The sequence below is a fragment of the Oncorhynchus masou genome, chromosome 8 (assembly GCF_036934945.1).
Source record: "Oncorhynchus masou masou isolate Uvic2021 chromosome 8, UVic_Omas_1.1, whole genome shotgun sequence".
NCBI lineage: Eukaryota > Metazoa > Chordata > Actinopteri > Salmoniformes > Salmonidae > Oncorhynchus > Oncorhynchus masou.
The window spans coordinates 23,779,483-23,795,332 of record NC_088219.1 but is presented as its reverse complement, the minus strand read 5'-3'; the positions used below and the strand labels follow the sequence as shown (position 1 = coordinate 23,795,332).

The 15,850-nt window shown below is 42.0% G+C and overlaps 1 protein-coding gene across 1 annotated transcript; it reads right to left on the bottom strand.

Moving 5' to 3' along the window:
- Positions 1-7,856: 7,856 nt before the first annotated feature.
- LOC135543911 (zinc finger protein Gfi-1b-like) lies at positions 7,857-13,031 on the bottom strand. The gene is made up of 7 exons (XM_064971227.1): positions 12,816-13,031; positions 12,077-12,183; positions 10,127-10,297; positions 9,732-9,961; positions 9,424-9,561; positions 9,062-9,227; positions 7,857-8,562 (listed from the first exon to the last, which is right to left on the bottom strand). Exons 2-7 carry the CDS (start codon positions 12,174-12,176, stop codon positions 8,375-8,377), a joined length of 993 nt encoding a protein of 330 aa, XP_064827299.1. The 5' UTR covers positions 12,177-12,183; positions 12,816-13,031; the 3' UTR covers positions 7,857-8,374.
- Between the last annotated feature and the right edge of the window lie 2,819 nt (positions 13,032-15,850).

Here is a 15,850-nt window from a genome sequence, read left to right as displayed (position 1 = left end):
AAAAAGACCAATAAGGTTCCGTTTGCAACACTGATGTAAAAATGGTATCCACAAGTTCATTTGACTCTGGGGAAGTAGATAAAGGGCCTCACTGTCAAAATCCTGAAACCTCCCTCTAATGTATACTTCGGTCTTACACATAAAATTGAAATGTTTGGATATTGTCTCAGATTGATAAAGCCACTTGTAATTCTCCTCACCCTATTGATACATTTTCTCTTGCCGACTTGAAATGCTATATCAGTTGTATCACCATTTTAAAAGTTTACCCTAAACTTTGGGATCCTGCCCCCAGAGTTTCCTTGTTATTTAGAAAAGGAGTGATCTGGTCTTGCTGTTATAAACTTTGAAACAGTGGTTTGTGCATTTGTTTCATGTCCTCCTCCCTCAAGTGTGGTGTAATCTGTATAATCTCATAACATCCTCCATCAGAAAGAGATAATCTGATAATAAGTAATATTAGATCAGCAAAGCAAGTTGTGTTAAAATATGTTGGAAAGGCCTACAGTTGAGCAATGTTCTATTTAGTGCTAGACATTTCTGTTTACTTTTTAAAAATCCGACTTCTGTGCCTTAAGGGCAATATAATCTAATATGATGTGACTCGATAAACAGTATATGTTTTCCATTGGCTTCTTGTTTTTTTTCAAGTCGTGAAACTTTTGTTTTGACATCCTGTTTCAGTTTTACCACTTCAGATTCATTCCAACACAGTCACAGTGTATATTACAAATAAATATATTTCACTCCATCCCCTGAAATGAAGATGATTTTTGGTGTGTAACAGCTCTTTGAATAAGAACCCTAGTGCCATGCTTTTCTAGAGTAGAGCCAGATAAGGCATTTGTGCTTCCTGCGTCAGTACGTACTATGAAGTTCTGTGCTTTGCATGAGATGAGACGGTAGAAGAGGTCATGCTGGGAGAAACAATTTGTCATGTGGTGTGGTGGAACCGGAGTGTCACACGGAGTGGGATCTAGCACCTCTGTCTATTGGTCCGTGCTCCTGTGTCTCCCAGATTACGGCTGTGTTGGGTGCTATCTCTGTGGAGGGACTGCACTCCTCCCTGTCGAGCCACTGGCATGTTTCCGACCGTTACAGTGTGGGGCAGCCATGATAAGACTATCACACACCCACCATTGCCCAGCAAGGCCTGCTGCATAGCCCCAGATTTCACCCTCTCTCTTTCCACCCCTTTCTCTATCTCTTTTAAATTTTCACTCTTTCCTTGTTGACCCTGCTCAGTCCTCACTCCTTTTTCATCTTCTCTCCCTTCCCTCTCTCCTCTTCTCTCTCTCAATGCATCATGTGCAGTCAGAAGCCCATGCCTTACAGCTGTTGGTGGTGGTTGGAAAGGCAAAGTCATTTTTGGATGATGAACTGCCTCAGAGCTGCAGCGAAGATGGCTGCTGCCATTATTGTCATTCTGATCCACTGCACTCTTCCCCCTGATAACTGTCATTCAAATGGTATCACCAGGCTGCCACTCTCATGTGATCAGAGACCTACTTTCTGTGTCTAGGCAAATGGAAGAAAGCTGCCTCAGTTTGGCTTCTTCTTTAGTTCACTAGTACAATAGCATTGAGAGTCAAGGCTAAACATAAACATGTAAAAGTCAAATAAATTTAGCAAAAGGATGATATGAATGTTGTATTAGCAAAAGTAGATAAAATCAAGCTTCATGCCTCTTCAATGTTTTACGTCTTCAGCTTTCCCAGTTGGGTTCTGGAGAAGAGCATGACTTTCCCTTAATTTGATGCTTTACACAAACAAATAATCCACTCCCTGGATTTAAATAATGATTGCCTTTTATCTTCTCTTCTTTGGTAATCTGCGTGTGTTAGACTTGGCCTGGTCACTCCTCTCCTTCTCTGTCTCTTCTCTATCTCATATCATCCAGTACCTGGCTCTGAGGTCATAAACATGGATGATAAGGTTCTTTCTCCTTCAGTTGATGTGGAGTGGGGCAGTTCATGTAGCTAGGGATGTGTAACTTTAAAAAATATATATATATATTGTCAATTCATACTTTCCATGGACTTTCTATGTCAAGCATTGCTAACTGTACATATAATACTATATGACTGTACATCGATGTTATGGCTTCCATTGCTTGAAACAGAGTAAATACTCAGTGTATGCTAATTAAAGTAGTACATAAAATAGTACATTTTTTAAAGATAGAGCAGCCCATGGGAGATATCCGTTCTTCAACATGTCTGCCCTAGCTTTTAGCCTCGGGCTGGCACACCTTTCCACCTTCCAACCCTTTACCAGGGCACAGACCAAGGATATTTTGCATACTCATTTGCAAGACAAATTTAATTCATCTTCTGGCTCTCTACCTGCGTGTGAGTGTGTGTGGTGTGTGTGTGTGTGTGTGTGTGTGTGTGTGTGTGTGTGTGTGTGTGTGTGTGTGTGTGTGTGTGTGTGTGTGTGTGTGTGTGCAGGCAGTTGTGTGCCATGATTTTCTTGTGTTTTACAGGGTCTTGGCTGGGTGGAACAGTTTTAGAGTTTTTTTCTTGTTTTCTGTTAATGTGTTTGCCAATGATAAGTCGGTTTCTGGTATCTGATTCCTGCTGCATGTCCCCAGGCACCCTCATTTGTTGACTTCTGTGATCGAAAAAGCCTTGGTTTCATGCATGTCAAAATCAGAAGCCTCCTCCCTAAGTTTGTTTTACTCACTGCTTTAGCACACTCTGCTAACCCTGATGTCCTTGCCGTGTCTGAGTCCTGGCTCAGGAAGGCCACCAAAAGTTCCGAGACTTCCATACCCAACTATAACATCTTCCGTCAAGATAGAACTGCCAAAGGGGTAGGAGTTGCAGTCTACTGCAGAGATAGCCTGCAAAGTAATGTCATACTTTCCAGGTCCATACCCAAACAGTTCGAACTACTAATTTTGAAAATTACCCTCTCCAGAAATAAGTCTCTCACTGTTGCCGCCTGCTACCGACCCCCCTCAGCTCCCAGCTGTGCCCTGGACACCATTTGTGAATTGATCGCCCCCCATCTAGCTTCAGAGTTTGTTCTTTTAGGTGACCTAAACTGGGATATGCTTAACACCCCGGCAGTCCTACAATCTAAGCTAGATGCCCTCAATCTCACACAAATCATCAAGGAACCCACCAGGTACAACCCTAACTCTGTAAACAAGGGCACCCTCATAGACGTCATCCTGACCAACTGGCCCTCCAGATACACCTCCACTGTCTTCAACCAGGATCTCAGTGATCACTGCCTCATTGCCTGTATCCGCTACGGAGCCGCAGTCAAACGACCACCCCTCATCACTGTCAAACGCTCCCTAAAACACTTCTGTGAGCAGGCCTTCCTAATCGACCTGGCCCGGGTATCCTGGAAGGACATAGACCTCATCCCGTCAGTTGAGGATGCCTGGTCATTCTTTAAAAGTAACTTCCTCACCATTTTAAAAAGTTCCGTTCAAAAAAAGTTCAGAACCAAGAACAGATACAGCCCTTGGTTCACTCCAGACCTGACTGCCCTCGACCAGCACAAAAACATCCTGCTGCAGACTGCAATAGCATCGAATAGTCCCCGCGATATGCAACTGTTCAGGGAAGTCAGGAACCAATACACGCAGTCAGTCAGGAAAGCTAAGGCCAGCTTCTTCAGGCAGAAGTTTGCATCCTGTAGATCCAACTCCAAAAAGTTCTGGGACACTGTGAAGTCCATGGAGAACAAGAGCACCTCCTCCCAGCTGCCCACTGCACTGAGGCTAGGTAACACGGTCACCACCGATAAATCCATGATTATCGAAAACTTCAACAAGCATTTCTCAACGGCTGGCCATGCCTTCCGCCTGGCTACTCCAACCTCAGCCAACAGCTCCGCCCCCACCGCAGCTTCTCGCCCAAGCCCTTCCAGGTTCTCCTTTACCCAAATCCAGATAGCAGATGTTCTGAAAGAGCTGCAAAACCTGGAACCGTACAAATCAGCTGGGCTTGACAATCTGGACCCTCTATTTCTGTAACTATCCGCCGCCATTGTCGCAACCCCTATTACCAGCCTGTTCAACCTCTCTTTCATATCGTCTGACATCCCCAAGGATTGGAAAACTGCTGCAGTCATCCCCCTCTTCAAAGGGGGAGACACCCTGGACCCAAACTGTTACAGACCTATATCCATCCTGCCCTGCCTATCTAAGGTCTTCGAAAGCCAAGTCAATAAACAGGTCACTGACCATCTCGAATCCCACCGTACCTTCTCCGCTGTGCAATCTGGTTTCCGAGCCGGTCACGGGTGCACCTCAGCCACACTCAAGGTACTAAACGACATCATAACCGCCATCGATAAAAGACAGTACTGTGCAGCCGTCTTCATCGACCTTGCCAAGGCTTTCGACTCTGTCAATCACCATATTCTTATCGGCAGACTCAGTAGCCTCGGTTTTTTGGATGACTGCCTTGCCTGGTTCACCAATTACTTTGCAGACAGAGTTCAGTGTGTCAAATCGGAGGGCATGCTGTCCGGTCCTCTGGCAGTCTCTATGGGGGTGCCACAGGGTTCAATTCTCGGGCTGACTCTTTTCTCTGTATATATCAATGATGTTGCTCTTGCTGCGGGCGATTCCCTGATCCACCTCTACGCAGACGACACCATTCTATATACTTCCGGCCCGTCCTTGGACACTGTGCTATCTAACCTCCAAACGAGCTTCAATGCCATACAACACTCCTTCCGTGGCCTCCAACTGCTCTTAAACGCTAGTAAAACCAAATGCATGCTTTTCAACCGATCGCTGCCTGCACCCGCATGCCCGACGAGCATCACCAGCCTGGATGGTTCCGACCTTGAATATGTGGACACCTATAAGTACCTAGGTGTCTGGCTAGACTGTAAACTCTCCTTCCAGACCCATATCAAACATCTCCAATCGAAAATCAAATCAAGAGTCGGCTTTCTATTCCGCAACAAAGCCTCCTTCACTCACGCCGCCAAACTTACCCAAGTAAAACTGACTATCCTACCGATCCTCGACTTCGGCGATGTCATCTACAAAATTGCCTCCAACACTCTACTCAGCAAACTGGATGCAGTTTATCACAGTGCCATCCGTTTTGTCACTAAAGCACCTTATACCACCCACCACTGCGACTTGTATGCTCTAGTCGGCTGGCCCTCACTACATATTCGTCGCCAGACCCACTGGCTCCAGGTCATCTACAAGTCCATGCTAGGTAAAGCTCCGCCTTATCTCAGTTCACTGGTCACGATGGCAACACCCATCCGTAGCACACGCTCCAGCAGGTGTATCTCACTGATCATCCCTAAAGCCAACACCTCATTTGGCCGCCTTTGTTCCAGTACTCTGCTGCCTGTGACTGGAACAATTGCAAAAATCCCTGAAGTTGGAGACTTTTATCTCCCTCACCAACTTCAAACATGTGCCATCTGAGCAGCTAACCGATCGCTGCAGCTGTACATAGTCTATTGGTAAATAGCCCACCCATTTTCACCTACCTCATCCCCACACTGTTTTTATTTATTTACTTTTCTGCTCTTTTTGCACACCAGTATCTCTACCTGTACATGACCATCTGATCATTTATCACTCCAGTGCTAATCTGCAAAATTGTAATTATTCGCCTACCTCCTCATGCCTTTTGCACACAATGTATATAGACTCCCCTTTTTTTCTACTGTGTTATTGACTTGTTAATTGTTTACTCCATGTGTAACTCTGTGTTGTCTGTTCACACTGCTATGCTTTATCTTGGCCAGGTCGCAGTTGCAAATGAGAACTTGTTCTCAACTAGCCTACCTGGTTAAATAAAGGTGAAATAAAAATAAAAAAATAAGCTTGCTGGCAAGGCAGTAGGCATGGGCCGTTAGACGAATTAGTGCTGCACACAATTGAAAAGAAAGCAGTTTGCTTTGTTGATTTCACCTTTTGTTTCATTATCTTTTAGTTAAAAAAACAAACAAATCAAACGAGGGGAAAATAATTTGTCTTGATTTAGCTTAAGTTTGTTGTTGAGCTGGAAGTGTTTAAAGATGTTACTTTTAGCTTTACTTGGAGTGGACAGTTTTACATCGAAGTTCCAGAGAAACGTACAGTTTAGTGCTTTGAAGGATTAGGATGCCACTGTGCCCCAGGCCGGCACAGGAGATGCAAATGAAGAGGGGGAGGAGAGAGACAGAGAGAGAGAGCATAAAAGCATACAATAATTAATATATGCTATTGAGATGTTACTATATTGTGTTGTTTTAATTAAAACCCTGCGTTGTGTTGTACTAAATGATAAAAAGCACTCACACACACCTGGATGCGAATGTTGAAAAGGGAAGTTCAGCTCAGGTGTGTGTGGGTGGACCTGGTCCCCTAATTTTCCCAGTTTCCCCCCAGGCTACAGTCTGGGCTCCACCCCTCCAATGCAGGACCCATGTCCTGTTTGTTTAGGCCCGCTCGTCCTGCTCCTCTCTCTGCCATTGGCTGCCTGTACAGTATTTTGATTTGCTCTGTACCCTCACACCAGGATGCAACTATAACTGTTTCTCCTGAGCACAACGGACCCTGTTGCCTAGGTAATATAAACACTCATTTGCATGGCACCACAGATTTGTTTACCAACTGTACCAGACAGTGGACAGGCTGTATGTTTCATTCCGCACCTAGACACTGATTTCTGTAACAAACTCATACTGCTGCTGTGACCATGTATGGGTGTTGTATTTTTCACCCACTGAAATTACTTTCCTGACCATTTCTCTGTGAGTGTTAATTTGGTGGTTGAAATCAGTTTTTTAGGCAAATCTGGAACCCTCCCAACAGGATTTCTGGAACACCAGGGAATTTATTGAAAGTTCATGGAATTCTACTACCCTGCAGCATAAAGTGGGAATTTAATATATTTTTGTTAGAAATTAGCAAACAGTTGTGGACAGTGGTAGGTCTAAAACCTCAACCTGATTTAACCCATAGTTGTACTTGGCCAGCTACGTATACAGTATTTGATGACAGATTTTACTTAGAGATGGTCTGATTTGACTGTGACAGCTTAAATAGCCTAACTGGATTTGGTGATTGAGGAAGGTGTTGTGTCTTCATGAGAAGTGCAATGTGTATGTCAAAGCAAACCTGTCAGAATGGATGGGTGTGGTACAGTATGGGGACAGGCTGTTTGAGTACTCCATCCTCTGTCTGTCCGTTGTCATACAGTATATCCAATATCATAACACAGAGGGAATACACTTCTTCCCACTTGAAGACCAACAGTGTGACTAACTAGAGATGAAGTTGAATGTGCAGACCTTTGCTTACGGGTGTGAAGAACTGCATCATACATGGGGAAGGCCTAAGCAGTTTGTATATTAGTGATTGAGATTTTGGAAGGATTAAGGGGATTGATCCTCCCTCTCCGCTCTTTGGTGAGCATGATGGCATGCATGGACCGTCCATTTCTCCCAGTGACATTTGAAAACCAGGTGGACTTGAGATTTGCATGGTTTTCCAGGTATAGATTGGAATGATCTCTGACTGGTCATGCTAGAGATTTCAGCCCCAGACAACATGAGCTCAGCCTTGCAGAGGACTGCTACAGAGCCAGTTGGAAGACAGTCTGCATGCAATCTGCTCCATGAGTAAACGGTCACACATAAAGGCTTACCATGAGCCATCTCATCTTACTAAGCTAACATGCTGCTTGCATTTGACCTTTTGACTGTTTTTTTTTCATTTTCTTCACAATGTTTGTCAACTTGTCACACGACAGTGAATGCATGATTATGTTAAATATGGGCGGAGTGCGAGTTGTCTTTTCTCCGCAAACCACAGTGATTACGAGGATTATAATAAAATCTCACCGTTATTTGGAGAGCATTTGTTCCTTCATACCATTGCTTCCTTTTATTTGACACAAGATTCATTTATAACTATAGTATGAATGGCAAACGCACTCTATGTGAACATATAAAGCTTTTTCTTAAATACATTATGCAACAAAATCATGAGACCTATCTCTCTTCACATTTGACTTTAAAGGCCTCTGTCATAAGTATACAACATCATAATGCACCCAAAGGATATCAGTTGAATTATATTTTATTCCAAAGGGCGGTTCCTCCTTAAGTGATAGCAAATACTTTATGAAAAAAATATCTTCATAATTTGCCTTGTCTAATTTATGCTGGTTAGCTGCTGGCTCTGATTGACTTAAAAATGCCTTTTCACAAGAAGGATAAGATTCAATACAATATGTGTAAAACAAAATGAGTGTGTCCGTAGTGGCCATTTTGTGTCATGATGCACCATGATGCTCACCACTAAGGCACATGTTTGGTCTTTCTTTCTCTTTCTTTGCTATGTTGTTTTGCTAAGGCACTCTTTCCTCTTCTTCTCTATCCATTGTTCTCAACCTCGTAACTTCAGGCCATGTTGGCTCTCATGGTGTCTGCGGAGGTCCACCTTGCGTTGGAAGCCCTTGGCACAGATCTCACAGCCAAAGGACTTAAAGCCTGTGTGTTTACGACTGTGTGTGATGAGGTTGGAGCTCTGGCTAAATGCCTTGCCACACACCTGGCATTTGTGGGGCTTCTCACCTAAATAGACACATACAAAGACATGTTTAAACAGTGGCATTATCAAAATCAAATATCACAGTTTCATTTTGTATTGATGCTCTTGCTGTACATGTAGTATAAAAAGTATGAAAACCGATAACGTGTTATGCACATATATCTGTGCTGTAAAGTCAGTATAAGTGACTGGGAGGAAAGAATCGTGCCATTGTTAAGATTTGTCAAACATTCATTGGAGACATATTCCACCTGCACAGAGCTCCTTTCACAGAGGCCTTGGCAAAGTAGGAAAACCAGATATGCAAATCAGATGGACATTTGTTTAAGTTTATTTTTCTGATTCGTCAGCAGTTATATTACTCTAGGAAACAATTCATGTTAACAGCACCTAGAAAGCAGAGAAATACAGTGTGAGGCAATCACTAACATTGTACTGTAATTTCTCAGAAAACTAAAAAGCAATCAAATCAGTGGTTGGATCCCTAACTTTGATGCTCTGTGGATGCTCTTCTCTCCTCACCTGTGTGGATGTAGGTGTGTTTCTTCATATCCGACTTCTGGTGGAATCTCTTCCCACAGTACTGACAGGGGTAGGGCCTGGTGTCTGAGTGGATCAGTAGATGGGTGGAGAGGGTGGAGGAGCGCTTGAATGTCTTTCCACACATCTTGCATTCAAAACTTCTTTTCTTTGTTTTAAGGAAACATGTACTTAATTTATCATCTCAAATATCATTGTCATGAAAGTATGTACCTTAGGCTACTTTTCTATGGAAGTATACGCATAACTTAGGGCAATTTGGACAATGTGCCAGAGTACACATCTCTGGTTGTCTGTCTTGTCTCCTTAACCATCTCCAACAGGACACTGTGCATTGTGGGTACCTGTGAGTGAACGTTCATGTGTTGCTCCAGACTGACAGCATGACCAAAGGTTTTCCTGCAGATGCTGCAGCCGAATGGTCTGGTCCCGCTGTGGGAGCGTCTGACATGCACCTCCAAACCATGAGGAGTTGAGAACACCTGCCGTGGCAGAGGAGGACAGGGCTAGGAGGAGCTTACCATGAAGTCACAATGTCAGTGTGTAGTCTTTTAAACAAGTGTTCTGGCAGTCTAATTCTGTATAGGCCCATTAGTTATGGTTAGTTACACAGAGTAAAGAGAAAGCTATAACACCACTCCTGCATATGTACCTTGTCACAGGTGATGCAGTGATAAGTTCCCGAGGTGGGGTAGTAGTGTGTGCTGCAGTCCAGAGGTTGCTGGGGTTCAGGGCTGTGGCTGACTTTAGCCCCAAACAGGCTGCTGGAGTGCTGCAGGAGGGAGGGGGGGAAGCCCATCGGACAAAGGTCATAGGGAGCAGGTACAGAGTCCCAGGTGTAGGAGGGCTTGTAGTATGCAGGGAGCTCTGCCATGTGAGCCTCTGAGGGTAGATGTAATAAGAAAATTGACTCAATGAACACTTCCTCTGAAAAAACATTCTGAATCATATGTTGTCCCATTTAGGACCAATAAGGTTCTATTATATCATATTCCCAACGATTTTTGTCTCTTCACAACATCCCAGCCCAGTTGGAGGGTCTCTCACCTGATAAGTAGTATGTTGGTGGAGCACGGGTAACATGTTGTCCTGTTGGGTCAGGGTGAAAGGGGACTGGCCGTTCAGGCTCCTGTTCATTTTTCATGTAAGAATAGGGGTCGGGATGAGTGGGCTGACCCAGGGACTGAGGCCTGACTGGAGACTCTGGAATCTTTGGTACTGACAAGATCAAATCAAATAGAATGTTTTTTTTATCACATGGACCGAATACAACAGGTATGGAGCCCTTTTCCAACAATGGAGAGTTAAAAAGTAATAAAATAAAATGTTTTATATGAAAAACATTTATCTGTGAAAATGTACATAAATGTACAGGTAACTGTGAAAATAAAGGAAACACTTGAGTAAATGATGGATAGAAGGTATATTAAAAGCAGGTTCTTCCACACAGATGTGGCTGTGGTTCCGGAGTTAATTGAGCAATTAAAACATCCCATTATGCTTAGGTTCATGTATACAAATACACAGTTTCCCATTATGCTTAGGTTCATGTATAAAAATTCCCAGTTTCCCATTATGTTGGCAATCATGGCTAGAAGACATCTCAGTGGGCATGTCCTAATAACCATACTAGCATACTAAATAGTATGCAAAATAAAATACTTTTATAGTGTGTGAAATTTAGAAAATAGTATTCCCAATGCATCATCTAATGCACGATTGCGTTGACTCCCGCCATTCGTTCATTTTGGTACAGTGCATCAATTTAACTGATTATCAGCTGTTGTCAAACTGTTGAGTTGGAAAAAACAAGTGAATTAGATTAGATCAAACTCCGAAATGAGTATGCAGTTTAAGTATGTACACTGAACTAAAATATAAATGCAGCATGTAAAGTGTTGGTCCCATTCTGATTGGTGGGGCCTGGCTCCCCAGTGGGTGGGCCCGGCTGTCAAGTGGATGGGCCTATGCCCTCCCAGGCCCACACCCCTGCCCAGTCATGTGAAATCCATAGACTAGGGCCTAATAAATGTATTTCAATGAACTGATATCCTTATATGAACTGTAACTCAGTAAAACATTTGAAAAATGTGCGTTTATATTTTTCTTCAGTATAGTACACTAGTATGGGTATTCGGACACGGCAAGTGACTTTGAAACAGGGGTCTCAAAGGGTTTAAAGTGTGTGTGTGTGTTGCCAGATCTCAAGCTAATGGAACACTATGGGAGATTCTGAAGTGGCGCCTGAGACAGACCAACAAACAAAACACAAAATGATGGTATTTCTCATGAAAGAATGGTGTCGCATCCCTCCAATAGAGATCCAGACACGTGTACAATCTATGCCAAGGCGCATTGAAGCTGTTCTGGCGGTTCGTGGTGGCCCAACGCACTATTAAAACGCTTTATGTTGTGTTTCCTTTATTTTGGCAGTTACATGTACAGTGCAAACTCTGACGGCTATTCTTCAGAATAATTAATATTTTGCATATCCGTGAAACCAGCCCTAACCGCTCAGTTTCAATAGGCGAATTCCAATGAATTCAGCGAACTGTGAACGCATTGACAAATCTGACCATCATTAAAAGTCGGAGCATATTTCCCTTGCTTTGGACGATACTTCGTCTAATAGTTCAACGGGTGTTGCCTCTGTCCTCAATTTTATGTATTTTCTATGATGATGTTAATTAAACATACATTTATAAAAGTTCCACTGCATGCTGCAACTCATAATTATGGATTCACTTTCCTCAAGTCAAATAAGTGTAATTTGTTTTTCATTTTTTTGCAACAGCCTATAGTGGTGCAGATCATTTAAAAAATACTGATGTCTGTGATGCACATGTGAGTAAAGGAAATGTAAACTTGTCATTGTCAATTGATGAATTATAAACTGTGGCAATGCATGAAATAACTGGCAAATCAATATACACTTCTCATAATACACGTGTAAAGGTATTGATGTGTCTCCATGATAATCTTGGCATTCTAACTAACCTGTAAATGCAGGGTCCCTCGGTTCGGCTTCATCTTCGTGAGATTGGTGCACATTGTAAGATGTGCACCTCTTGTTTTTCACCAAAAAGGATCGTGGCATGACAACGCTGTTGGAAAAAATAATTATGGCAAATGCTTATAGGCAACTCAAAATACTTGAGGTATTATGAAGGCCTAGGCCTAACATGTTATAATGCAGTTTACGAGTCTGTGAACTTTCAACATTTTTAGGTGGGCTGATATAAAACATTTGAAGGAGCGAGTTAGAGCGAGGGAAACAATGGGCTAAATAAATTATTATATGTTTAGGTAGGTTGTTTGACTTTATGCTGACACGAATGTTTTAAATGTAGGCTAAATAAACTGTAGTCCTACATGGATTTTACATTTAAAATAACCAAGCCATACCAACTAATTCCCAGAATATGCCACAAATAAATATGCTGTCAAGTCCAATACAACAAAATGATCAATCAGTATTTGAGTAACTTATTTAAGTATGTAGGCTTATCATGAAATAACGCTGTAAAATATTGAAATAAAAGCATATGATAGGCTTGTGATGTTTAAAATAATAATAATACATTACTGACTTGGATAGGCTAATTGTAAAATGCATTAATTTATTTATAACCTAAATTAATCTATCGTAATTTTATTTTTTCGAATTATCAATACAAATTTACATAAATTATGCTACAGGACAAAAATCGTTATAGTATGCACTTGCTGCACTTACCGTTAGTTCATAACAAGTAGGCTAGGTAGGATAGTGGTCGTATTACTGTATATATACTGTAAATATTTCCTAAAATCCTTTCGCAAAACTCAGAATCCAAACCACTGTAAGACATCACACTTTTTTGCTCTTTTCTTTTGCTCCCCTCCCTGATTTTCAATCAGATAGTGTTGTGGTGGAATCTGACTGTGGTTTCAACCAATGAGAGCGCCAACTCACAGTTTGCGTAGAAAAACATATATGAACGTAGACACAGCTCCTCAAACTGTTGTGCACCTGTCCATCAGTTACTGACTTAGTTTAGATTTGTTTATCATAACTTTTGTCAGACAGTAGGTCTACTCTATTTTATTTGTTTTACCTTTATTTACCTAGGCAAGTCAGTTAAGAACAAATTATTATTTTCAATGACGGCCTAGGAACAGTGGGTTAACTGCCTGTTCAGGGGCAGAACGACAGATTTGTACCTTGTCATCTCGGGGGTTTAAACTTGCAATCCGGTTACTAGTCCCATGCTCTAACCACTAGGCTACCCTAAACTATCTTAATGGATCACTGCGTTGAAAGTAATTAAAATATTATTTTGAATAAAACAAATACAATTAAGTTATTTTGTGTTACAATAACAATAAAACAATGGATTTAATCTTTGTAAACGACACTAATATACTGAATCTTGCCAAGACGAGTATTTAAGTGCATGAACTCACACCGTAATAAAATGCAGAGGCACACTTGCGACATCATGTGGCAGTTTCTGGTCAATACATTTTTCTCATGCAGGAGCCTCACAGAGAATTACACAGATATCATGTTTGTTTTTGTCCCACTATGGCGTCTGTGAGCGTACAGGGAGCGCCACGGAGGGAAACTCCTTGTCGAATTCGTCAATATTCTACTACTTCTGATTTGGCAAATAAACTAAAAGAGTGCCTAGTGTTTGCTGACTAGTATAATTAATTGGCTGATCCCTCCTAATGACCCGGATGGAATCATGTGATCCTGCCTTAACCCAAAGGAAATCCCACCCAGTTGACTACTTTAAAATTCTTGAAGCCCTCAGTGGCGACGTCCATGCCAGAATAGGTCTTATTCATCTAAAGTCCTCTATCTTACTATATAGAGCCTTCACAAGTCTCTAGTCTAGCGTCTAGATCACCAGTGGTGGTAGTTTGTTAGCTTTCATTCTTGAAAGAACAGCCAGCTGCCACCCGATATAAGCCCAGGCAGGGTAAATGCACTCCGATTATAGATCATGGTTTGATTAGAGCAACCACTCAACTTCAGGGGACAAATTAAATATAAGGAGAAATAAAATCAGCAGAGCTATGGCACCAAACTCTAGACTGAACCCCTGCGATTTATAGCCAAAGCAACAGTTCAAGTTCAAGACTGATTATTAATCATATATGATATATGTGGAATACACAGTGCAACGAAATGCTTACTTGCATCTTTACCTCTTGACAATGCAACAACAGTAGAATAGTAGGCTAATTAAGTGAATAAAAAAGTACAAAAAATTAAAGCTCAATGGATAGAAATAGGATTAAAATGAGCTCAAATATAATACAAGAAGGCACTCAAACTAATTGAAGTAAGATATTTACACGTGTCAGGGAATTGTGTGATAGATTGTGCAATATTAAATAGACATAGTGTAAAATAAATAGGTGTCCAGTTGCAGCATTCATGTGGTGTGTGTGTGTTCGTGCTTATGTGAGGGAGTGCATGTGTGTAAAATGCAGGGAGTCAGTGCAAGAGACTGTTGTGCCTAATAATTTGTTGTGATAATAATTTTGGGGGTGCTTACATTTGTCTTGTTACACATAATTGTGTAGTGGAAATGTCTTTCTTGCATATCCCAACTCCCCCAGAGATACCAACAGAGAGTGGGGTCACAGCCAGGGTCCCCATTGTCCACCACCCCTGGAGCAATTGGGGTTGAATGCCTTGCTCAAGGGCACAGTGACACATTTTTTTCATCTTGTCAGCACCAGGATTTGAACCAGCAACCTTTTGGTTACTTGCCCAACGGTTACAAGCCAAAATGTTTGTGGTTGCTTATGTTTTTCCTATATCACGCATATATGTATTATACATATCCCAGTGGGGTCAAAGCCAGAGTCTACCTGAAGCAATTTGGATTAAGTGCGTTGCTCAAAGGGTCAAGAGCAGCTCAAAAGATGTTTCACCTTATCGGCTAGGATATTGCAAACTAGCAACCTTTCGATGACTGGCCCAACGCTCTAACTGCTAGGCTACCTGTCATCTCATACTGCCATTGTGCGTTCCATAACACGTGTGGACTGCAGAAACTCTAATAGGTAAACAGGACTGTGTATTTTATCCCTTGCCTACTTTGCACTTTTCAGGACACAATTTAGTTAATAAAATGAAGTGTCTATAAAAGGCTAATAGAAAGAGGGGAGGCATGGTTTACGGGCGGCAGGTAGCCTAGTGGTTAGAGTGTTGTGCCAGTAACCAAAAGGTTCCTCGATTGAATCCCAGAGCTGACAAGATAAAAATCTGACCTTCTCCCCCTGGACAAGGCAGTTAACCTACTGTTCCCTGGTAGGCTGTCATTGTAAATAAGAATTTGTTCTTAACTGACTTGCCTAGTTAAACATAAAACCATGTCTTCTCTCTTTCCAGCTATTATTTTGGTTGTGAAATAGGGGACCCTGTGTGAAATAGGTTGGGAACTCCTGTATTAGATTGATGTTCACAAGTCTTTCTTAATCATATATGTAGTAACTGTAGTCAAGGAAATCCTAATGATGGGCCCCAAAAAGTAGTTAAAACTGCTTTGAGTGGAATGCTTGGTTTATGTTGGGTCATGTTTGATCTGTATAAATATGCCTATGTAGGCTAATAACACCATCTGCGAACATTTAGAAAATATTTATGTGTTGCATATTTCAATTTGTGAGGTGAATATGGGATATGATATTGGAGTTATTCAATATAGTGCTACAGATAACGCCTCGTGTCCATTCTGTTGAGCGCATGCGCTCACTACCTGAGTCACGCGA

What these genes read in the sequence shown, in the direction of transcription:
- LOC135543911 (XM_064971227.1), bottom strand. Translation starts at nt 12,176, where the DNA reads ATGCCACGATCCTTTTTGGTGAAAAACAAGAGGTGCACATCTTACAAT. An exon ending in ACCAACATACTACTTATCAG is followed by an intron (nt 9,962 to 10,126) that starts GTGAGAGACCCT and finishes ATCTACCCTCAG; the next exon opens with AGGCTCACATGGCAGAGCTC. An exon ending in ACTGCATCACCTGTGACAAG is followed by an intron (nt 9,562 to 9,731) that starts GTACATATGCAG and finishes CTGCCACGGCAG; the next exon opens with GTGTTCTCAACTCCTCATGG.